General features: G+C 42.9%; 4 protein-coding genes across 4 annotated transcripts; all 4 read left to right on the plus strand.

The window, feature by feature from the left end:
• Positions 1-2,038: 2,038 nt before the first annotated feature.
• On the plus strand, positions 2,039-4,456 carry LOC308491579 (protocadherin alpha-6-like; the record flags this gene model as incomplete). The annotated part of the gene is made up of 1 exon (XM_081035415.1): positions 2,039-4,456. One exon carries the CDS (start codon positions 2,039-2,041, stop codon positions 4,454-4,456), a length of 2,418 nt encoding a protein of 805 aa, XP_080891541.1.
• Positions 4,457-7,972: 3,516 nt separating this feature from the next.
• Positions 7,973-12,109, plus strand: LOC308491580 (protocadherin alpha-7-like; the record flags this gene model as incomplete). Its single annotated transcript, XM_081035416.1, has 2 exons — positions 7,973-10,369; positions 12,068-12,109. 2 exons carry the CDS (start codon positions 7,973-7,975, stop codon positions 12,107-12,109), a joined length of 2,439 nt encoding a protein of 812 aa, XP_080891542.1.
• A 2,484-nt stretch (positions 12,110-14,593) lies between these two features.
• Positions 14,594-22,012, plus strand: LOC308491581 (protocadherin alpha-10-like; the record flags this gene model as incomplete). Its single annotated transcript, XM_081035417.1, has 2 exons — positions 14,594-16,975; positions 21,905-22,012. The coding sequence occupies 2 exons, from the start codon at positions 14,594-14,596 to the stop codon at positions 22,010-22,012; spliced, it is 2,490 nt and encodes an 829-aa protein (XP_080891543.1).
• Positions 22,013-22,108: 96 nt separating this feature from the next.
• On the plus strand, positions 22,109-24,547 carry LOC308491582 (protocadherin alpha-11-like; the record flags this gene model as incomplete). Its single annotated transcript, XM_081035418.1, has 1 exon — positions 22,109-24,547. The coding sequence occupies one exon, from the start codon at positions 22,109-22,111 to the stop codon at positions 24,545-24,547; it is 2,439 nt and encodes an 812-aa protein (XP_080891544.1).
• Positions 24,548-24,770: the final 223 nt, after the last annotated feature.

The following is a 24,770-nucleotide window of genomic DNA, read 5'->3' on the forward strand; positions in this document are numbered from 1 at the left end:
ACTTTCCAATAAATTGGATTATATTACAAACCTTCTGGAAATTTCTAGGAACGGCAATGGAATGATAGATTTGATACTTAACTTTAATTAACTAATTTGAAAGTTGAAAATTGAAGACTCTTCACTTAGGGCAAATTTTATGAAAAACCTTAACCACTACCAGAAAACCTTCAACAATAAGACTGCAAGTCAATGTATCTTTTTTCAAGGCTTATCTTCCCTCAAGCAAAGGAGCCTTTTGTTTTAGGGATTATTATTAGTTAGCAAAAGAACTCTTTGCTTATGAGAAAAAACCCACAAACCTGCAATGATAAGGACTACTACATTCTCATAGATCTAGGTTAATTATTTTAAGCTGGAACTTTTGGGGGGAGCTTTGTATTACAGTTGTCTGTGAGGATTTTACAAGTATATCAGAATTTTGAAAGAATGTGGTGTTGACATGTGTCCATTTGAAAGTCTTTTTTGTGATTCTCACTTTTCCCTTTTGAGAAAGAGTTTAATCACCTCCAGTTGATGATGTTAAGGATGAGTTCATAGAGAAATTGACATTTTGGCTTTACTTTAATATGAGGGTAACATTTTTACAGGTAAAGATGGAGGTAATTTTATAAACCAGCTTGACCAAAAATTGTATTGAGGAAGAAGACAAGCAAGTGATGTATATTATCTGCAAAACACAATTCACACTGGGGAGTAGTTGAAAATAACACTCGAATTGTTGGCTTGTGATCACATATCAGGTCACATAGAAGTGATACTAATGTCTTAGAATTTCTGTGTTTAGTGAAATTCAGTGAAAACTAGCCATGAAGATAAATATGGTGGTGTGTGACAAGACACATGGACTGTAGGCACACTTTGAATAGGACAGGTGAGGAAAAGAGGGTAATTAAAAATTCATATTGGTGACATGTAGAATGTTCATGCCATTAAAAGATAATGAGAATTTCAAGGGTTTGAATTTGGGGGTGATTAATGATTTCTCTTCATAATCTTAAAATTGTAATTAAATTATTTTCTAGGAATCACCAACATGTATGGGTGAAAATGATAGCTATAACCATAGAAAGGAGGGAGAAGCTATAAGTTTGGGAATATTTTCAATAAAACTTATTTGAAATGTTGGAAGTGATGAGAACACTTAAAGGAAAGCATGTAAAAGGTTGAGATTAAGAGAAAAGGATGAGGTCATTCAGAACAGCTGAAAGATCAGAGCAAGAACAATGGGTAGAAACTCCACTAGAATTTGCAATGATGGAGAGGTATGTGAAGGGAAATGTTTTGAGGGGGAGGCCTAATATAAACTGCAGGGAAATTAAATGTAAAGAATATACACTAAAATTTTTATTTTCCATTATTAAATAGAAGAACCATCTGTAGGAGTATTTGATATTCATTGAACAAAAAAGAGTGGACTTCAATAATCTATAAGGTTTTTAAATTTTGGATAAAATTTGTTAATTTAAAATTACATACTTTCCCCAGAGCAAAATATAACAGCATGTCCTGTGACAGAAATACATGTGCATGTTTTTTCTCTACATAAAGTGTGTAGGGTAGTTTGTATTTCTAATTCCCACACCTACTTCCAGTCACACTTAAATTCTTTAAACTGCTTGATAACTGTGTAAATTATTGAGAGGAAAGTTGTTTCATTATGAATAATTTGATCTCTTATCCTACTCTAATAAAAGACGTCAAAATATATTAAACTGACTCTAAAAATTACAAACATAAGTAGGTTTACTATTAAAATAAGGCAAAAGAATTTTTTTTTTACTTTGGGAGAACTACATAGCATAGCACGGTTTTGAGAACCATTTCTTACTTACCCTTTGAAGCCGCATGATGTCGCTGTCTACCATGAAGTTACATCTAGCTGTCATCCAAACGTATTCCTCCCATTACTGCATCCTTCCACGAGTGCTGAATGATGGCGGGCGCAGAAGAATTGGATTAACAGACTCGGATCATACAGTATTTCATCTTAATGCCGAGAGAGGGTATTCTTATGGAAATAAAACAAGTATTTGACATGGTTATTAACCCGGAAGGCCGACTGGGATCACTGTGTTTGCTGCTCTCGCTTCTGCTCCTTGAAGTCTGGGAGGCTGGGAGCGGCCACGTCCACTACTCGGTCCCCGAGGAAGCCAAACACGGCACCTTCGTGGGCCGCATCGCGCAGGACCTGGGACTGGAGCTGGCGGAGCTGGTGCCGCGCCTGTTCCGGGTGGCGTCCAAAGGCCACGGGGACCTTCTGGAGATAAATCTGCAGAATGGCATTTTGTTTGTGAATTCTCGGATCGACCGCGAGGAGCTGTGCGGGCGGAGCCTGGAGTGCAGCATCCACCTGGAGGTGATCGTGGAGAGGCCGCTGCAGGTTTTCCATGTGGAGGTGGAGGTGAAAGATATTAATGACAATCCCCCTGTGTTCCTGGTGAAGGAACAAAGAGTGCTCATTTCCGAATCAAGGCTGCCAGATTCTCTGTTTCCACTAGAGGGCGCGACGGATGAGGATGTCGGCTCAAATTCCATTTTAACCTATGAACTGAGTTCCAGTGAATACTTCGTACTAGACGTGAAAACAAACAGTGATGACAGTGCACAAATTGGACTCGTGTTAAGGAAGTCTTTGGATCGAGAGGAAACTCCTGAACATAATTTATTCTTGACGGCCATTGACGGAGGCAAACCTGAGCTCACTGGCACGGTTCAGCTGCTGGTCACTGTGCTGGACGTGAATGACAATGCTCCCAGTTTCGAACAGCCTGAATACGAAGTAAGAATATTCGAAAACTCAGACAACGGAACAATAGTTATCAGATTGAATGCTTCTGATCCCGACGAAGGAGATAATCGGGAGATTTCTTACTCTTTTAATAGCCTTGTTCCACCAATGGTTATTGACCAGTTTAGCATAGATACAAATAGTGGAGAAATAACAATTCGAAAGAATCTGGATTTTGAAAAAGTGAATTCCTATAAAATCCGTATTGACGCCACGGACAGAGGCCACCCACCGATGGCAGGTCATTGTACAATTTTGGTAAAAGTATTAGATATTAATGATAATGTCCCTCAGATTTCCTTGACTTCGTTGTCCCTTCCAGTCAGGGAGGACGCTCCACTCGGTACCGTGATTGCCTTAATCAGCGTGTCCGACCAAGATGCTGGTGTCAACGGGCAGGTGACCTGCTCCCTGATGCCCCACGGCCCTTTCAGGCTGGTGTCCACCTTCAAGAATTACTATTCGCTGGTGCTGGACAGCGCCCTGGACCGCGAGAGCGTGTCGGACTACGCTGTACTCGTGACCGCGCGGGACGGGGGCTCGCCTTCGCTGTCGGCCACCGCCAGCGTGTCCGTGGAGGTGGCCGACGTGAACGACAACGCGCCGGCGTTCGCGCAGCCCGAGTACACGGTGTTCGTGAAGGAGAACAACGCGCCCGGCTGCCACATCTTCACGGTGTCTGCGCGGGACGCGGACGCGCAGGAGAACGCGCGGGTGTCCTACTCGCTGGTGGAGCGGCGGGTGGGCGAGCGTGCGCTGTCGAGCTACGTGTCTGTGCACGCGGAGAGCGGCAAGGTGTACGCGCTGCAGCCGCTGGACCACGAGGAGCTGGAGCTGCTGCAGTTCCAGGTGAGCGCGCGCGACGCGGGCGTGCCGCCCCTGGGCAGCAACGTGACGCTGCAGGTGTTCGTGCTGGACGAGAACGACAACGCGCCGGCGCTGCTGCCGCCTGGGGCGGGCGGCGTGGGCGGCGCGGTGAGCCAGCTGGTGTCGCGGTCGGTGGGCGCGGGCCACGTGGTGGCGAAGGTGCGCGCGGTGGACGCGGACTCGGGCTACAACGCGTGGCTGTCCTACGAGCTGCAGCCGTCGGCGGGGGGCGCGCGCAGCCCGTTCCGCGTGGGGCTGTACACGGGCGAGATCAGCACGACGCGCGCCCTGGACGAGGCGGACGCGCCGCGCCAGCGCCTGCTGGTGCTGGTGAAGGACCACGGCGAGCCGGCGCTGGTGTCTACCGCCACCGTGCTGCTGTCGCTGGTGGACGGCGGCCAGGCGCCGAAGACCCCCTCGCGGGTGTCGGCCGGCGCCGCGAGCGTGGACACGGCTCTAGTGGACGTGAACGTGTACCTGATCATCGCCATCTGCGCGGTGTCCAGCCTGCTGGTGCTCACGCTGCTGCTGTACACGGCGCTGCGGTGCTCGGCGCCGCCCACCCAGGGCGTGTGCGGGCCCGGGAAGCCCACGCTGGTGTGCTCCAGCGCCGTGGGGAGCTGGTCGTACTCGCAGCAGAGGCGGCAGAGGGTGTGCTCCGGGGAGGGCCCGCCCAAGGCCGACCTCATGGCCTTCAGCCCCAGTCTTCCTCCCTGTCCAGTAGTGGCGGATTTGGGCGAATGTCATAATTTAAATGACGAACATTATGCCAAAGTAAGTCTGAATTTTCATAATTAAGTTATTAGTTATTTTGAAATATTATAGTTGTTTTCCAATGTTTCTCTTTACAGTTTCCTTCTTAAATATTTGAATATTTTCACATTATATACATCTTTTTTCTTTTAATTATCTCTGTTATTAATCTCTTAAAAATTTATTATTTATATTAATTTCGGGTTGGTTTGTTATCTGTCTTAGTTTATAGTAGAATTAGACATTATTAACATCATTCTACATCTTAAGATTTTTTGTCTTCAAACTCAAAATCCTTGAATGTATCTATTTCTTGTCTATTTTTTAATTGGCATAAACAGTATTTTTTCCAATTAATTCTGTAGAATTACAGCTTTCCATTTGAGCTTCAGGAGAGTTATCTCTCATTTAATCATTTAAAAATAATATATTGACATTTTAACACTGTTACTTATTCTTTTACCTTCTCTATTTTTCTTTTCTTCTTTTTGGCTGGTAAATTTTATTTAGCCAACACTTTCAAGTTATCCATTTTGTGTAAGGCCTCTGCCCATCTCATATTATTCTCTAGATTCCCTTTTGGACCCAGTGATTCCAAAAGTCTGTAGTGTTCATTTATTGTTGGTCCTTTAAACCATTTGGGAATAAATGACAGACATTAGTTATCAGACTGAGTACTTTTGATCTGGATGAAGGTGTGAAAAGGGAGACTTAATACTCTTAGTTACCATATGACACCCATGTTATTTCTCAGTTTGTCAGGCATCCAAACATGGGAGAAATAGTAATTTAAGGGAATTTGGATTTTGATCAAATAAATCCACATAAAATCTGTGTTCCTGAGACACTGCAAATTTGTTGTTTGTGTTTGAATTTTATTTGGTGGATTTCTTTTTATGGAGAGCCATATCTTCTAACTTAATACTTTCACTTGTTCTTTTCATATTATGATTTTAACTAGTCACTATTTCTCTACACAAAAGCAGCAGATCCTAGTGTTAAGTGTCATAAGTTTTGAAGCCATCCTGCCTTGCCTAAATTCCATCCCTACCAATTTGTTTTGTGCAGCATGGATAATTGTTTAACTTTCCAGTTTTCTACCTGTAAAGTTGGAATGATAGACAGTAGTATCTATCACAAAGAATTGTAAGTATTTAGTAAATTGATACTTATAAGGTACCATAACAGTATTAGCTAAATAGTAAATGCTGAGTAAAATTAAGTATTATTTTCTGAAGAGGTATAGTAAAATCTAAAATGTCAGAAACTTGTCAGTATGGCTTCTATTATTTTAATTTTATGTAAACATTACATGTTTTGTTATTCACAGGGAGATCATAATTACCAAATTAATCCAAGATGTCTCTAACATTTTGAATGCCATGTACTACACTGAAAAAATAATTTAAAATCAGTTTTTTTAAGTTGAAATTGAATTAAGACTTTGGCAATGGAAAAGATTTTTGGATTCAAAAAAGACTATGTTTAATTGGAATGGTGCAGTTTCCCGCATTTAAAAGTTGCCCAAGGTCCAACATCCGAGGACTGACTTGGGGTTTATGCTCCCCAATGTGTTCATTTTCCATTCTTGAAATTGCAAAAACCATTCACAGTATTTTCTGTTTTTTTTAAATATGTAAGCACATAATAATTTTAAAACACATACTTAAAAGTGACAAAATAGGCTATGGTTATCAATAAAAAGTGTCATTTGTATAGCTAGTTACATATAACAACCTTAAAAACCAAATGCTGTTTTAGGAAATAGCAAAGAACCATAACCATCACTCTTGAGTAATCATTTTTAAAAGGTTCTAGGTGGGTATCTAAGAGCACGATAATGAGCCAAGACTCATTGAATTAACAAGACCCATTGCCTGGCTTCAAGAAGTTTGTCAAAAATTAAAGATATATATCACACATAAATATGACCATTTTAGAAGGCAGAATATTACAAGAGGTGCAAGAAATGTAAATCACTGTGATTGGAAATGAAAAAAAAGATATGCCTATTTCCTTTGTTGAAAGAGCCTTTCAAGAGTTATAATGTCTTTAGTGGTATTAAAATGGAGAAGTTCCCCTGGGAGAGTATTGAGTGTCATAAGTATTCTTGAGAACAATGGAATTAAGTAAATGAGTACACAGAAAATCCCATACGTGCCTGGAAACAGAGAATAGTTTGCTTTCGTCAAAAACATATGGTTTTCATAGGAAAGAGTATGAGATAAGGCAGGAAAAAATAATATGAGAAAAATATCTTGGGTAACGTTGAGTACTACCCTAAGAAATTTTAATGCCTCTCTAATGTCCATTGAAAGCTTGTATCAAAAAGTGTTAAGCAATAGGAATAAAAGGGGTTTTTCAGGAAGATGACTGTCAGGATTAGTGAAGAATAAATGAGGCTGTGACAAGATGACACAGTCAGAAGCAATTTCAATAATCCAAGATAGCAGAAGTATTTAAAACTCCTTTAGGCAGGGGTCAAACTTGGGAAGCATTTGAATGCAGATGTAATTATTTTACTTACAGTTAGGAACATGGGAGTGAAACATTTAAAAAAAAACTTGCTCTGTTAAGTACTAGAACTAAAAAGGATACAACACCCCAGTCTTGATTAAATACTGCTCTGAGAATGACAGATGAGTATCAACATTTATCTAATGAAATAAAGTTATATTGTAAAATAAATAATCTAAAGGTATTGGAGATTGTAAAAAACCATGATTATTCATAAAAACATGAGGTTTAGAAAGGATGGAAAGAATAAAGAGATATAAGGACCATAAACTCCTGAAAAAGAATATATCAATTCTGATGAAAAGAGACACTCAGAATACTTTCTTCTCACAAAATTCAGTTAATATAAATTACACCTCTGCAAATATCCCCAAGCCTATCATTGTATTTTCTTAAGAAAAATAGATGAATGAATTGCTTATGTTCCTTGCTTCCTAAAAACAAACAACCTTTTAAAGTTTTTCTTCCATTAGTAGATTTTTGAATCCTGGGTCCTAAGAGAGACCAAGAGTTTTCTTAACAGAAATCTAAGAAAATACCGTTTCCTGAATCTGAACACAGGATTTTAAAACTTAGTGTTACTAACACAATTTGCTTTATTATCACTTAAGTTTAATCTTTATTTTAAAACTTTGTGGAAAAACATAATCAAGGCATAAGGAAACCACAATTACGGTCACACTAAACATTCATAAGTTTCCTACAAATGCCTTCAGCAAGAATGAGAATGTTTCCTTTAACAAAAATACAGGAAAAAATTCAGAGGTTGAAATAAAACTTTGTATCTTAATATAAAGTTGATTTTTGTACTTCGTACTTACTATTTGGGCCACATGATGTCGCTCTTTACCGCGAAATTCTCTCATCTTCAAGACAAAACTAAGTCATCCCTTTCGCAGTGGAACAACTCTCCACGCTGTTACACTATCCGGAAGTTGAACAATGGAGAGCAAATCAGGATGGTAAAGAAGGGATAAGAAGATTCCTATAAATTTTGAGAGAAACCACTCTGCTTAGAGTTAAAAAAAAACACAAAAATTTGAAATGGTGGACTCCAATCGCGGTGATCAGGGGGACCGGCATCTACTGCTGCTGTTTACTATAATTCTCACAGCCTGGGAGGCTGGGAGCGGCCAGGTCCATTACTCGGTCCCGGAGGAGGCCAAACACGGCACCTTCGTGGGCCACATTGCCCAGGACCTGGGGCTGGAGTTGGTGGAGTTGTTGCCGCGCCTGTTCCGGGTGGCGTCCAAAGGCCGCGAGGACCTTCTGGAGGTAAATCTGCAGAATGGCATTTTGTTTGTGAATTCTCGGATCGACCGCGAGGAGCTGTGCGGGCGGAGCCTGGAGTGCAGCATCCACCTGGAGGTGATCGTGGAGAGGCCGCTGCAGGTTTTCCATGTGGAGGTGGAAGTGAAAGACATTAACGACAATCCACCTATGTTCCCGGGAACGCAAAAGAATCTGTTCATCGCGGAATCCAGGCCGCTTGACTCTCGGTTTCCACTAGAGGGCGCATCCGATGCAGATATCGGGGAGAACGCTTTGCTGACTTACAGACTGAGCCCCAGTGAGCATTTCTCTTTGGACGTTCCGACTACCGACGAACAGGTAAAACCTCTTGGACTTGTATTACGGAAACATTTAGATAGGGAAGAAGCTCCGGAGATTTTTTTACTGCTCATAGCCACTGACAGAGGCAAACCTGAGCTGACTGGCACCGTTCAGTTGCTCGTCACTGTGCTAGATGCCAATGACAACGCCCCCGCTTTCGATAGAACATTCTATGCGGTGAAATTACCAGAAAATGTTCCTAATGGAACGTCGGTAATTAAACTTAATGCCTCGGATTTAGATGAAGACTTGAATGGGGACATTATTTACTCATTTTCCAGTGATGTTTCCCCAGGTGTAAAGTCTAAGTTCTACATAGACCCCTTCAGTGGAGAAATTCTAGCAATTGGACATATCGATTTTGAAGAAAATAATGCCTACAAAATTCGAGTAGAGGCGATTGATAAAGGCTTCCCACCCTTGGCTGGTCACGGTACAGTTCTTGTGGAAGTTGTGGACGCTAATGACAATGCTCCACAGTTGACTATTTCTTCCCTGGCTCTAGCTATATCAGAGGATTCTCAACCGGGCACAGTCATAACCTTGATTAACGTGTCCGACCGCGACTCTGGTGTCAACGGGCAGGTGACCTGCTCACTAACACCTCATGTCCCCTTCAAACTGGTGTCCACCTTCAAGAATTACTATTCGCTGGTGCTGGACAGCGCCCTGGACCGCGAGAGCGTGTCGGACTACGCTGTATTCGTGACCGCGCGGGACGGGGGCTCGCCTTCGCTGTCGGCCACCGCCAGCGTGTCCGTGGAGGTGGCCGACGTGAACGACAACGCGCCGGCGTTCGCGCAGCCCGAGTACACGGTGTTCGTGAAGGAGAACAACGCGCCCGGCTGCCACATCTTCACGGTGTCTGCGCGGGACGCGGACGCGCAGGAGAACGCGCGGGTGTCCTACTCGCTGGTGGAGCGGCGGGTGGGCGAGCGTGCGCTGTCGAGCTACGTGTCCGTGCACGCGGAGAGCGGCAAGGTGTACGCGCTGCAGCCGCTGGACCACGAGGAGCTGGAGCTGCTGCAGTTCCAGGTGAGCGCGCGCGACGCGGGCGTGCCGCCCCTGGGCAGCAACGTGACGCTGCAGGTGTTCGTGCTGGACGAGAACGACAACGCGCCGGCGCTGCTGCCGCCTGGGGCGGGCGGCGTGGGCGGCGCGGTGAGCCAGCTGGTGTCGCGGTCGGTGGGCGCGGGCCACGTGGTGGCGAAGGTGCGCGCGGTGGACGCGGACTCGGGCTACAACGCGTGGCTGTCCTATGAGCTGCAGCCGTCGGCGGGGGGCGCGCGCAGCCCGTTCCGCGTGGGGCTGTACACGGGCGAGATCAGCACGACGCGCGCCCTGGACGAGGCGGACGCGCCGCGCCAGCGCCTGCTGGTGCTGGTGAAGGACCACGGCGAGCCGGCGCTGGTGTCTACCGCCACCGTGCTGCTGTCGCTGGTGGAAGGCGGCCAGGCGCCGAAGACCCCCTCGCGGGTGTCGGCCGGCGCCGCGAGCGTGGACACGGCTCTAGTGGATGTGAACGTGTACCTGATCATCGCCATCTGCGCGGTGTCCAGCCTGCTGGTGCTCACGCTGCTGCTGTACACGGCGCTGCGGTGCTCGGCGCCGCCCACCCAGGGCGTGTGCGGGCCCGGGAAGCCCACGCTGGTGTGCTCCAGCGCCGTGGGGAGCTGGTCGTACTCGCAGCAGAGGCGGCAGAGGGTGTGCTCCGGGGAGGGCCCGCCCAAGGCCGACCTCATGGCCTTCAGCCCCAGTCTTCCTCCCTGTCCTGGATCCATAGATGGAACGGGAGATCCACATGCTGCTTTGGACTCCTCTGGGAAGGTGGGTTGCTCCTATAGTTTGTTTATTATTATACTTATTTATTTAGTCTTGAAAATAGTCTTATTACCATATGGGTATATATTAAATTATATACTCATAGGAGTTTAATTAAGATAGTTTCTATTTTAGACATATACCAGAATTTAAAATTTTATTACCAGAAAGTGAATCTTAAATTTATAGCTAATTTTGTGTTTCCACTTCCAAATGAGAATCATGAGAAGCCATACATTGAATGGGTATTTGTTGGATACTGCATCAGCTTATTAAAAACCTGTTATGAGCGTCATCTTGAATTACTAAAGCAATGCTTTCACTGTACCTGAAAACTATTTGGTGAAAATAAATTTAGTTGTTACACATTAAGTAAACTTCAACACCACTTTATTATTTATTCATTTCTAAAGTGTGCATACTATTTTAATCTAATTCCACTGTTTATAAGAAACCACATAGCAGAAATAAGTAGTAACTGTTACCTTGTCAACTCTGTAGTTTTCTACTTTTCTCTGGATGGAGATTGTCTAGAGATACGGTAGGCCAGCACTACTCAGTGTCTATAACTTCAGTGACTAACTTCCAGTATACCCCAGAATACACGTGCTTTAACTTTAGGAATCTAGTTCTGACAATAAATATTACAAATATAACTCTCATTCAAACTTGTGTAAAATATGTTTTTATATGTCTGACAATGTAGATCTTAAGAAAATGTTGATTTAGAATCTTTTTACACTTAGAAAATGTCTTGAAATTAATATTTCAGGAACTACATTGGAAAAAATATTTTGGAAAAAAATACTGATATTGGAAAAAATACTTGCTGACATGTACTTTCTTTCCTCAAGAAGACTTTTTTCTTTTCATTGAAATTTTCTGTTAGTGACATAATGCTTGGGCATTAAAGATCTGCCTACATTCTACACGTTGAATTCTCTTGAAATTCATCCTGTGGAACTTAAAAAATTACCTCTACCAGTTTAGATGAGGATGTTAAACTTATATTTCCTGAATTGTGATTTGGGACTTTCAAGTTGCTGGTTCTCCACACTCTTACATTTAGTTCATGCTTTTATTTTATTTTCTAATTTATATTTTATAAGCTTCCTTAGTCCTTGTATTGAGTTTTTGTGATATGATTTGTATATCTATTCATGTGTTTTATTTTTTATTGTGTTAGGTATTTTACAAGGTCAGAGTGGCATTGAGAACAAAGCCACAATATAACCATAAAATGTAAGCAAAATTCACTTAAAATACTTCAATATTTTTTTATTTCACCCTATAGGACACATGTTTGGTATATGCTACAAAACAATATCTTTTTTCATTTTATTTCTTTCAAAACTTGAATATTTTCATAACTTCTGTGGTCAAACCTGTCTATGTCTGTCAGCACAATTCACCTTAAATCAGTGACTAAATCCAGACATACTTTCAAATATCTCTGTCCTTGCACTTTGGTCAGATTCCATATGCCAGGTAAACTTGGGCCAAGGTATTTAATTATGTTTTATTGATGAAGGACTGCTAGAAATGTCATTTCCCCCCAAAACCCCACCTCTAATCTCTTAAAGTTAGTATTATTTAAATACTTACTATGTCGTCTATAATTATAAATTTTATTCTTTATTATTGATGGCTATATTGATATAATTGGTTATTTAGCCTTTTATGTTAATCTTTATTCTCTCCCAGATATGGACTGTCATCATATGCAAATTTTCAAAAGATGAGTGAACATCTTAGTAATGAATTTATTTTGGGGGTCATCAGGAAGTATGAGCACACTGGGATTCAGGGAGGTTAGGATTGAAAAAGCTGAGAAGTTCAAAATAGAGAGGTGAAAGTATGGAAGACACTTAAGTACTCTGCCTAATAGCTGTCCCTCTGTGCTTCAGTAGGTAACAGTCTTCAATTCAAGCCAGAATAATGAAACCAATAATGAAGCCCCTCAATGAGTATGCCAGTCCCTAAATTGTAATTTCTAAATAGGACTAGCTACCTAAGTTATAAGCCAATCTCAGATACATTTGCAAGTAAAACAGGACTATAAATAAGTATACAAGACTACAGCATTAATAGAGCATATCTCAGGCAAATTGGGGTCAGCCTGTTCTTAGATCTGATAATGCCAACTGCATTAGCAACAACTCAAATCCTGGTTCCCAGACTCCATCTCAGAATTTCTAAAATAAGTGGGACTGGCAAATTTACATATTAACAACACTCCAGGTGATTCTTATCCAACTGAAGTTTTAGTTCCAATAGCCCTATGGAGACGCTTGGCAAAGCAAATGCCTACTATACGATGGGATGTAGTTTAGCTACCCCCTATTTTTTATTTAGTATTGGAGATTTACATGGGGACATTTATGTTATTACCTGGTATAAAATGCACATTAACAGGAATGAAGTTTCATTTATATCATTATCTTGTGTTGAGATGATAAATCATTGATAAACTTATTTTAAGATTTCAGATAGTAGCTAAAAATGAACATTGGTATTGTGGGTAGATAGATAACTCATTACATTTTTGTTTATGCTTTATAAGAAAAGTAACTGTTAAAATCAACATTTGAATGGACTTTGACCCCAATCATTCTAAAGGAGTAGAGATGTATAAACACAAAATTTAGTAGCACACATAAGTCAATGAACCCAGTGACCCTCATTTCTGTAAATTTTCTTCTTCACAAATGTTGTTCTAGTTTCAGCTCAAATAACAACTAAAAAAGTTCAAAAATTTCCATCTCTTAAAACTAACTCTTTTATAAATCACAATATCATTAAAGTAAAGAAATTAACCTTTAGATAAGACCAAAGGTCCTATTAAGTTTTCCTGTTTTGGAAAAAGAGAAACTTCATTTTTTTCAGTAGCATACATATGTTAATGGCAAATTTCAGTTATTGAATATTTTATTCCAAGTTTTGAGAGCAAGAGAAAATAGTTTTATGGGAGGTGGTGATGAAAAACTTTATCGACACTGATAAAACTATCAGATGATTCCAAAACTGTGCATTGGTGTATTTGAAAAGCTTAAGTATAACAAAGATGAAAGCAGTTGTTTCTGAAAGTGGAAATCGTGCATTTTTTAATTAATTTATTTAGAATCATAATTAAGGGTTTTTTGCCCATGTAAGATGTATATCAAATAGTAAACTTCTCCCTATATAATTGATTTCTCAATAAAAGCACCTTTCTGTTTTCTTGAAGACAGGAACCACCACTGAGCCTTAAGCAGTAGCAGTAATGAAGGCATTGTAAAGTGACAATATTCTATTGGTAGTAATTTTGCCCAAGGAACCAATTTTGGTCTTGAGCATTATGAAAATGAATGTGGTTTCATTGAGTCTTGAGAATAATTGCCATTTATGAAGCATTCACTTTACTTAAGGTGCTATCCTAAGCACTTGATTCACACAACCACATTATTATTATTATTATTATTATTATTATTATTATTATTATATGAAAGTTATGAAAGTGGAAACTGAGACTGAGAGAGGTTAAATTATATCCCCTAAGTCACACAATTTGTAAGTTGGAGAATAGGAATATGAATGGAGAAATTTCTGATGGTTAAGCTAGAGATCTCTTTTAGAAGTTGCAAACACCTCACAGAGAATTGATGCTTGAGATTAGTGTCTAAATAATGTTTATTTAATCTCAAAATAATGACAAAGAGGAGTGAATTAATTGTGAGAACTTGAAGATACCTAAATTTGTTACCAATGAAATACAAGTACACTCAGTATTATACAAATGTTAAGGGTATTTTCAAATTTAGCTAATTAAATGGTAACATGGTTAGGGAAAGAAGTACTCTGAGATTCTGCATTCACTAGGGATCTGCCTTAGGGATCAACTGTGATTGTTATTATTTACAAAAGAGACACGATGTGAGGCTTTGAGAGTCCATACAGACACAAACACATAAAAATAGAATTAAAAGATATGAATAAAAGGAAAGTTGTTAAACTCATGGAATTGTACTTACACGTTTAAGCCACGGGATGTCGCGGTCTTCCACAAAATAGCTTTTAGAACAAAGGCATAATCCTGGGTTTCTCAAGGAATAAGTAGAAAGGAGCTACATTCTGAGATCTCAGCCATTTCGATAACATTGGATATAAGAAATCGAATAGGAAAATTCGGAGCGTGTGTGTCTTCTAGACCGCTGATTCATAGATTTGTAAAACAGGAGAAAGGTATGTATGATGTTGGTCTACAGACCCAGCGGCCTGAAAGCTGGGCGCCTGCTGCTTTCGCTTCTGCTCCTTTTAACCTGGGAGACCGGGACCTGCCAGGTCCGCTACTCGGTCCCCGAGGAGGCCAAACACGGCACCTTCGTGGGCCGCATCGCGCAGGACCTGGGGCTGGAGCTGGCGGAGCTGGTGCCGCGCCTGTTCCGGGTGGCGTCCAAAGGCCGCAGGGACCTTCTGGAGGTAAATCTGCAGAATGGCATTTTGTTTGTGAATTCTCGGATCGACCGCGAGGAGCTGTGCGGGCGGAGCCTGGAGTGCAGCATCCACCTGGAGGTGATCGTGGAGAGGCCGCTGCAGGTTTTCCACGTGGAGGTGGAGGTGAAGGACATCAATGATAACCCGCCGGTGTTCTCTGTCTCAGAACAAAAGCTCTCAATACCAGAATCTCGACTGCTTGACTCTCGATTTCCGCTAGAAGGCGCATCTGATGTGGATGTTGGAGAGAATGCAGCGCTCACTTACAGACTGACTCCAAATGAGTTTTTCATTCTTGATATTACAAACAAAAAAGACAAAGGCAAATTCCCGGTGCTTGTTCTACGAAAACTGCTGGATCGTGAAGAAACTCCTCAGTTTCAGTTGTTATTAACGGCAACTGATGGAGGGAAACCCGAACTTACCGGATCTGTTTCTCTGCTGATCTTGGTGTTGGATGCGAATGATAATGCCCCTGTATTTGACCGACCCATTTATGAAGTTAAGATGTATGAAAATTCAGCGAACCAGACGTTAATAATATGGCTAAATGCTTCTGATGCAGATGAAGAGATAAACAAAGAAATGATATATTCATTTAGCTCTTTGGTTTCACGTAGCATAAGAAGGAAATTTCAGATAAATGAAAGGACGGGAGAAATAAGAATAAATGATGCTATTGACTTTGAGGATAGTAACACTTACGAAATTCATGTAGATGTTACAGATAAAGGAAACCCACCTATGGTTGGTCACTGCACTGTCCTAGTGGAAGTCATGGATGAAAACGATAATTCACCGGAGGTGGTTGTCACTTCTCTGTCTCTCCCTGTGCGTGAGGATGCTCGGGTGGGCACTGTCATCGCCTTGGTCAGCGTGTCCGACCGCGACTCTGGTGTCAACGGGCAGGTGACCTGCTCACTAACACCTCATGTCCCCTTCAAACTGGTGTCCACCTTCAAGAATTACTATTCGCTGGTGCTGGACAGCGCCCTGGACCGCGAGAGCGTGTCGGCCTACGCTGTACTCGTGACCGCGCGGGACGGGGGCTCGCCTTCGCTGTCGGCCACCGCCAGCGTGTCCGTGGAGGTGGCCGACGTGAACGACAACGCGCCGGCGTTCGCGCAGCCCGAGTACACGGTGTTCGTGAAGGAGAACAACGCGCCCGGCTGCCACATCTTCACGGTGTCTGCGCGGGACGCGGACGCGCAGGAGAACGCGCGGGTGTCCTACTCGCTGGTGGAGCGGCGGGTGGGCGAGCGTGCGCTGTCGAGCTACGTGTCCGTGCACGCGGAGAGCGGCAAGGTGTACGCGCTGCAGCCGCTGGACCACGAGGAGCTGGAGCTGCTGCAGTTCCAGGTGAGCGCGCGCGACGCGGGCGTGCCGCCCCTGGGCAGCAACGTGACGCTGCAGGTGTTCGTGCTGGACGAGAACGACAACGCGCCGGCGCTGCTGCCGCCTGGGGCGGGCGGCGTGGGCGGCGCGGTGAGCCAGCTGGTGTCGCGGTCGGTGGGCGCGGGCCACGTGGTGGCGAAGGTGCGCGCGGTGGACGCGGACTCGGGCTACAACGCGTGGCTGTCCTATGAGCTGCAGCCGTCGGCGGGGGGCGCGCGCAGCCCGTTCCGCGTGGGGCTGTACACGGGCGAGATCAGCACGACGCGCGCCCTGGACGAGGCGGACGCGCCGCGCCAGCGCCTGCTGGTGCTGGTGAAGGACCACGGCGAGCCGGCGCTGGTGTCTACCGCCACCGTGCTGCTGTCGCTGGTGGACAGCGGCCAGGCGCCGAAGACCCCCTCGCGGGTGTCGGCCGGCGCCGCGAGCGTGGACACGGCTCTAGTGGACGTGAACGTGTACCTGATCATCGCCATCTGCGCGGTGTCCAGCCTGCTGGTGCTCACGCTGCTGCTGTACACGGCGCTGCGGTGCTCGGCGCCGCCCACCCAGGGCGTGTGCGGGCCCGGGAAGCCCACGCTGGTGTGCTCCAGCGCCGTGGGGAGCTGGTCGTACTCGCAGCAGAGGCGGCAGAGGGTGTGCTCCGGGGAGGGCCCGCCCAAGGCCGACCTCATGGCCTTCAGCCCCAGTCTTCCTCCTTGCTCGAGTTGTGGAGATGATGGAAAACAACAGGAGATCTGCGAGAATGTAAGTACAGTATTCTGGGATGTATTGCATGCCTTTAATGTCAATCGCATAGTAATTCACCAACATATTACTGTAAGGTTTTTTTGGTTTTTGCCTCTCTTTTTTTTTGCGATGGCTTATTTTATTTATTTATTTATTTATTATTTTATTTTATTAGTTTCAAGTGTACAAGACAAGGTAATACTTAGACGTTTATCATTTATATCCCTCACACTGTGAACCCCCCTCCCCCCATCCACTATCCCTCCGACCTCGCACCGGCGATGGCTTATTTTAAAGCACACTGTAAGCACACTATTACTTTTCACACAGTCTTCATGAATACACCAGGAATATTATTTAGTTGGTAGAAATAATAATTGTAGTAATAGCAGTAATGAGATAGATGGCTAAAGCCTCCTCTAAATGTGGAAGGTTAAGTGAGACCGGAAGGAGGCAAGGATCACTGATGAGAAATGGAGGGTGTGGGCAGGGCTTAATTCTTCTACTTCTCAATTTTTACATCAAGTTCATTCTTCTTATTCATTTTCTTACTCTAAGTGGTATCCTCCATTCATTGTATTTACATATTCAAAGTTATAATAATGCATAACTTCATAATTTAGTTAATTTGAGTTCAAACATGTTTAAATTCTTAACTTCCTATAATCTGTAAATTTACCTATTACTAATGGGCATGGGCGGTTGAGGTGGCCTCATTTTATAAATCACTTTGTTTATAATCGGTGGCATGTCTTTGAAATAGCGGGTGAAGTTTCACCCAAAATTTTTGGGGATAGCTTCACTGTCTTTTGTCTTTAATTCTCATAATTTCAAGCTCATTTTCTTCATATCTTCAGCTGCTTCAGATAGACTTTCTTCCTTTATTTCCCAATATAAAGGAAAAAGTTTTGCTAATTGCCTGTTGAGCTCATTGCTGCTCTCCAGATTAATTTGTTGAACTGCTCTATTTTATTTGGAAGCTTTATTTGAGCATTGATAATACTTGTATTTCTTTCATTCACGGTACCTGTCGTGAGGCTGTATGGAAATGATTTAGGGTAGGAAAATTCATACTTTTTTTGTGCTTTGAGTTTTAAGAGAGTCTTCCCATGTATGAGGAAGTGTGATTACTTCAGGATAACAACCACAGAGCTTCCACTTGACACTTCCACTTGGCATTAGCACTTGACAATGGTGTTGTTGATTGCATTTCAGAATTTTACCTTATATACTTTAGATACATTTGATGCAAACAATTTTTTTGTCACAAAGGTATATTTGTGTGAATTGTTTTCTTTAAAAAGGTCACAGAGAACTTGTATTTAGGGCTGTAAGGGTGTGACTCAAGTAATATGGAAGTGGATTTTGTTCTTTTTGGCTCCAGTATAAAATTAAAGACCACCTTAATTGGAATGTGTGGAGAAATAAATTATATATGATAATTTACATGTGGGAGGAGAACCATGTTATAATAGATAGGGGGAAGTTAATAGGAATGCTGAGAAGACATTAGCACTTATTTTCTTTAAGAATGATTTCCATGAAGATGAACATTAGGAAATCTTCAGTAAAAGAAAAGCCATACCCTAGTTATTGTACTGGAATGCTCTTCATCCTTAGCTATAGAATAACAAGAACAAACATTGGTCCCAACTATAATAAACCACCAAGATTTGAGCTATTTCTACTTGTTAGACGTGGTGTTAGAGGGCTTAAAATACATAAATTCATTTAATTCTTATAACAACTTGTAAATTACATGTGACTCTTCAAATTTTAAAGATAAGAGACAGTACGATGTCTGTCTTGTCCACTGCCATCCAGCTAGCGCATAATAGAGATGATATTCAAATGCATATCTTTTAGATTCCAGACCCATTCTTTTTATTCACTGTAGAGCTTTCTATAGTAAATCTTTTCTCTGATCAGGCATAGTTCCGGCTAGGAAAACCAAGTACAAGCTACTGTATATAGGTGAATCCTCCTTTGTGATTTGCTTGGAATAAAAACCTTCATGATTATCTTCATTATTAATTTTGTACAATGCCATAACTGAGATAGGAATTAAGATTTTTGTTGCTAAGTGATTTTTTTCCTCAGAAGAGTTCATGATCATCATTATCATTTGTGTTAATGCCACATTGGGATAGATAATTTGTATTATTCAATTGGTAAATATTTAAGAGTTGTCTTATAAGGACTGTGGATCAGTTTGAAAGTTATATAAATAAGAATCATTTAATATATGAGAAAATTTAGAAGACTGGTCTGTAATGTTCTTGCAGAACACCAAAGTCAAATGACACATACAAAAATGACCCTGTCCTTTTAATACTGTGAATAAGGATAATGTTTTGGACAAACATAAGTGATAATCTGATTATTTCTGCGATCCTGAACATCAACAAAGGATTCAATATGCGTTTGCAAAATTGCATACTTCAATACAGCTTTAATAGTATATTTTTTCCACGAAAATCTTTGCATGTGTTTAGGTCTTTTAAGATTCAGTCTTCTTCAGTCTTACTGTTGTCTGAGAGACGTGTGCCTACTGAACAAATGATTTGTGATCAAATAACTGTGTACTTGAATAAGTCATGATAGAGCAGAGTGAACATCACTGAGTATATCCTATAATTTTGTTAATACAGTGTTGAATAATACTTCAAATCTATTGATTTTGGAGAACCTCCTGGGTTTCCAAGAATGACTTCAAGATTTTTTTCTGTTTTATGTTTTCAATAAGTAATAGTACCAGACCTATTATGGAATGTTCGTGGATGATGAGGGCTAGTAGAACATTAAACCATGCACTATCATGCATGACTAGCAGGACCTACAGTTGGAACTTAAGACTAACCAAATTGGTTTAGTAAAGATCAAGCACAAAGTTGCTCAGTCTTTTTAACTGAGTTTACAAAATCAATGTTAACAATGATATTGAATTGATGTGACTTCTTGGCATTAGCCTATTGCCAGGTCTCAGGCCCAGGACCAAAGATGAGTTCAAAGATAGCATAATCTCTTCTAAAGGGGAGAGTTGAGACGGTGACATCTGAAACATCACAGCCAAAATGCAAAAGTTGAGTCATTGGTTCATACAATGTATAAAACTCTTTTAAGATTTGGTGTTTGTCCAGTGTCACTCCATTTACTCACAAAATACCACATTACTGGAAAATAATCCTTACATTAACATCTGATTTTAATTCAGACATGTAATATGATCATCTCTCTTGGGTAAACTCTCCTGTCCATCTCTCTATCTACCTTTGAAAACTCCACATTGCATGTCACACCTCAGTCCTAATTTCCATAATGAAGTGGTTGGAGGTCTGTTGCTTCCCTTTTCTCCAAAATAACTCTGACAGGCTTCAATCTGTTATCTGTTATCTGTTTAAATCTGTTATCTAGTGGAATGTTATATTTTGATTAGAGGCCATATGACTGACTGTTTTACAGATGTGTAGCAGAATTCAGTGTCATAAAAGGTGATGAGTCTGCTTTACTAGTTTTTAAAGAAAGAATCTTGCATTTACTTTAATAAGAATTCTAGAAGAACAATAATATCAGCAAAAGAATAAGTTTGAAAAAAGTGGACAAGATATGAAATTAGCAATAGAATATATACATATAAGTATGTGTATATTCAAGATAAAGAAAATATTAACATAAATATACTCGTATTTTTTGCATATGTCATTACAATATTTTAGATTGGAGATGAACCATCAAAACTATACAACAAAATACTCAAGCTAGAGTGCTATTTATTCTGAATCACTTTCTACTCTAAACTTCCAGTGTTTTCTCTTCTCCCTTCCCCTTAAATCCCAAGGCTATATGAAAACACAAAAGACATGCAACCAAATTACAACTTCAGGCAATAAACACTCAACAATTTCCACTTTCTACTTGGTATTTTATGAGATTGAACTTCCACAAACACTAAGGTCATTTGCCATTTGGTTATTTGATTATTTTCTAGTGCATTATTAGGCACTTAGAAGAGATATAATTAGAAATCATTTTCCTTGTTTTGGATAAATTATGATCTTAAACCCAAAATTCTTTCAAAAAGAACAGTTCAGCTATTCTCACAAATATATCTTGACTAGATAAACAAAAACCAGTGTTTGCGACTTGGAAATACCAATATGATACAGACATTTTCATGGTGATTTTTATTTCTTTCATAGTGATAATAAATTCATTTTATAATTTAAAGATAACTTCTTTTATATCATTGACCCCATTACATAAAGTGTCATTTTAATATCTATGCTATACTTTTAGCAATGCAACTTACTTGAGAATATGAAATTTACATGAAATACAAATTTCCTCTACATCAGTGGATTTTTCCTTTGTGAATTCTATGTTCTAAACTGCCAGATTCAAAAATATATTTTTGTTTTTCTTATTGTTTTTCAATGGATATAAAGTTGTTTGCAACAAAAACACAATTAAATGTAAATAACAATAAGGAATCAGAACTAAGGGAAATATGAGTAGAAGGCAAGAACAGACAGATAAGAACACAATATGCAGGACTTTAAAACTAACTAGTTATTAAGACTTCAAATTTGTCTTTGAGTTTCCTAGCAGCTAAAGTAACAAGAGAGACTAGAATAAAACAATTCAAATTTGGTAATATTTTATCTGAGGAACAATATCTTTAATATATGTATGTAGATAACTAAAAGAAAAATTGTATAACTAAATTGAACATAGGAACAAAAATTTAAATTTGATGCTAGTCAAGAATAAAATACCATTTCCCAAGTACCATCAGTTTTAATATGGCTTAAAATCTGAATATTCCATACATAAGCACTTTTGAAATAACATCTTGGGGTTAAAATAGCATGAAACACGGGAAATTATTTTTTTTTCTCTTTAAAATTCTGTGGTATTGGATGTAGTGTACAGTACTCACAATTTCAGGCACAAGGTGTCGCTCTTTACTCGGTGGAAATAGTTTATTCAAGGGTTGGTCTGAACATCCAGGAAATCACCACAAAACGATTCCATCATGCCGGACGCTACTGTTAACGGATCCTTTGAACTTATAAAATATTCAGCGAGATTTTAAACCTGAAACAGGAGTCTGTGGTACAGTAAGTGTAAAGAACCTTATTTTGCAAGTCAATGTCGTATGCGATGTTCCGGTCTCTAAAAGGAGGATTGAGCACTAGGCGACTGCTGCTGTCGCTTCTGCTCTTAGCATTCCGGGAAGCTGGGAGCGGCCAGGTCCACTACTCGGTCCCCGAGGAAGCCAAACACGGCACCTTCGTGGGCCGCATCGCCCAGGACCTGGGGCTAGAGCTGACGGAGCTGGTGCCGCGCCTGTTCCGAGTGGCGTCCAAAGGCCGCAGGGACCTTCTGGAGGTAAATCTGCAGAATGGCATTTTGTTTGTGAATTCTCGGATTGACCGCGAGGAGCTGTGCGGGCGGAGCCTGGAGTGCAGCATCCACCTGGAGGTGATCGTGGAGAGGCCGCTGCAGGTTTTCCATGTGGAGGTGGAGGTGAAGGATATTAATGACAATCCACCGGTGTTCTCTCTCAGAGAACAAAAGCTGCTGATTTCTGAATCTAAGCAACCTGACTCATATTTTCCTCTAGAGGGCGCTTCCGATGCGGATATAGGAGAGAATGCTCTATTGACCTACAGACTAAGTCAGAACGAGTATTTTTCTTTAGAATTACCAACAAATAGTAAGCCGACTAACAGACTGTCACTTGCATTAAAGAAGCCTCTGGATAGAGAGAAAACTCCGGAAGTTAGTTTGCTACTGACAGCTGTAGACAGGGGGAAACCGGAGCTCACCGGCACGGTTCAGCTTTTCATCCGCGTCTTGGATATTAACGACAATGATCCAGAATTTGAGCAATCGGAATACAAGGTGAGATTAATGGAAAATGCAGCTAAGGAAACTTTTGTGATAAAGTTAAACGCTACAGATCGCGATGAAGGAGTCAATGGGGAGGTAACGTACTCCTTGATGTCGGTTAAGCCCAATGGAAAATCCTTATTTACAATAGATGAAAATAATGGAGAGGTGAGAGTCAATGGAACTTTAGATTATGAAGAAAACAAGTTTTATGAAATTGAAGTACAGGCCACAGATAAGGGAAATCCCCTGATGGCAGGTCATTGTACAGTCTGGGTAGAAATCTTAGATGCCAATGATAACGCCCCTGAGATCACGGTGACTTCCCTGTCTCTCACAGTAAGAGAAGACACTCAGACTAGCACGGTCATTGCGTTGATTAGTGTATCCGACCGCGACTCCGGTGCCAATGGACAGGTGACCTGTTCTCTAACGCCCAGTGTTCCCTTCAAGATCATGTCCACATTCAAGAACTATTATTCGCTGGTGCTGGACAGCGCCCTGGACCGCGAGAGCGTGTCGGACTACGCTGTACTCGTGACCGCGCGGGACCGGGGCTCGCCTTCGCTGTCGGCCACCGCCAGCGTGTCCGTGGAGGTGGCCGACGTGAACGACAACGCGCCGGCGTTCGCGCAGCCCGAGTACACGGTGTTCGTGAAGGAGAACAACGCGCCCGGCTGCCACATCTTCACGGTGTCTGCGCGGGACGCGGACGCGCAGGAGAACGCGCGGGTGTCCTACTCGCTGGTGGAGCGGCGGGTGGGCGAGCGTGCGCTGTCGAGCTACGTGTCTGTGCACGCGGAGAGCGGCAAGGTGTACGCGCTGCAGCCGCTGGACCACGAGGAGCTGGAGCTGCTGCAGTTCCAGGTGAGCGCGCGCGACGCGGGCGTGCCGCCCCTGGGCAGCAACGTGACGCTGCAGGTGTTCGTGCTGGACGAGAACGACAACGCGCCGGCGCTGCTGCCGCCTGGGGCGGGCGGCGTGGGCGGCGCGGTGAGCCAGCTGGTGTCGCGGTCGGTGGGCGCGGGCCACGTGGTGGCGAAGGTGCGCGCGGTGGACGCGGACTCGGGCTACAACGCGTGGCTGTCCTACGAGCTGCAGCCGTCGGCGGGGGGCGCGCGCAGCCCGTTCCGCGTGGGGCTGTACACGGGCGAGATCAGCACGACGCGCGCCCTGGACGAGGCGGACGCGCCGCGCCAGCGCCTGCTGGTGCTGGTGAAGGACCACGGCGAGCCGGCGCTGGTGTCTACCGCCACCGTGCTGCTGTCGCTGGTGGACAGCGGCCAGGCGCCGAAGACCCCCTCGCGGGTGTCGGCCGGCGCCGCGAGCGTGGACACGGCTCTAGTGGATGTGAACGTGTACCTGATCATCGCCATCTGCGCGGTGTCCAGCCTGCTGGTGCTCACGCTGCTGCTGTACACGGCGCTGCGGTGCTCGGCGCCGCCCACCCAGGGCGTGTGCGGGCCCGGGAAGCCCAGGCTGGTGTGCTCCAGCGCCGTGGGGAGCTGGTCGTACTCGCAGCAGAGGCGGCAGAGGGTGTGCTCCGGGGAGGGCCCGCCCAAGACGGATCTCATGGCCTTCAGCCCCAGTCTTCCTCCGGGCCTTGATAGAGAAGATGGAGGGGAAAGGCAGGAGGCAGGATCAAATCACCCTGGGCAGGTGAGTTCTATGGATTCCCTCTCTTTTGAAGTGTAAGTTAAAAAAAAATTTTTTTTTTTGGGAACCGAACCGGCCGCCTTCGGGTTTAGGAACATGGAGCTCTAACCGCTTGAGCCACCTGGCCGACCCTAAAAATTTTAAATCCAGTTTATTTTACAGAAAAATTTATTGAATACTATGTGTTTTGAGTATTCTTTTAAAGAACAATGTCTCTTAGTGAAATGCCATATGATACACATATCCAGTTCGGATCATATGA

This window comes from Rhinolophus hipposideros (genome assembly GCF_964194185.1).
Source record: "Rhinolophus hipposideros genome assembly, chromosome: 23".
NCBI lineage: Eukaryota > Metazoa > Chordata > Mammalia > Chiroptera > Rhinolophidae > Rhinolophus > Rhinolophus hipposideros.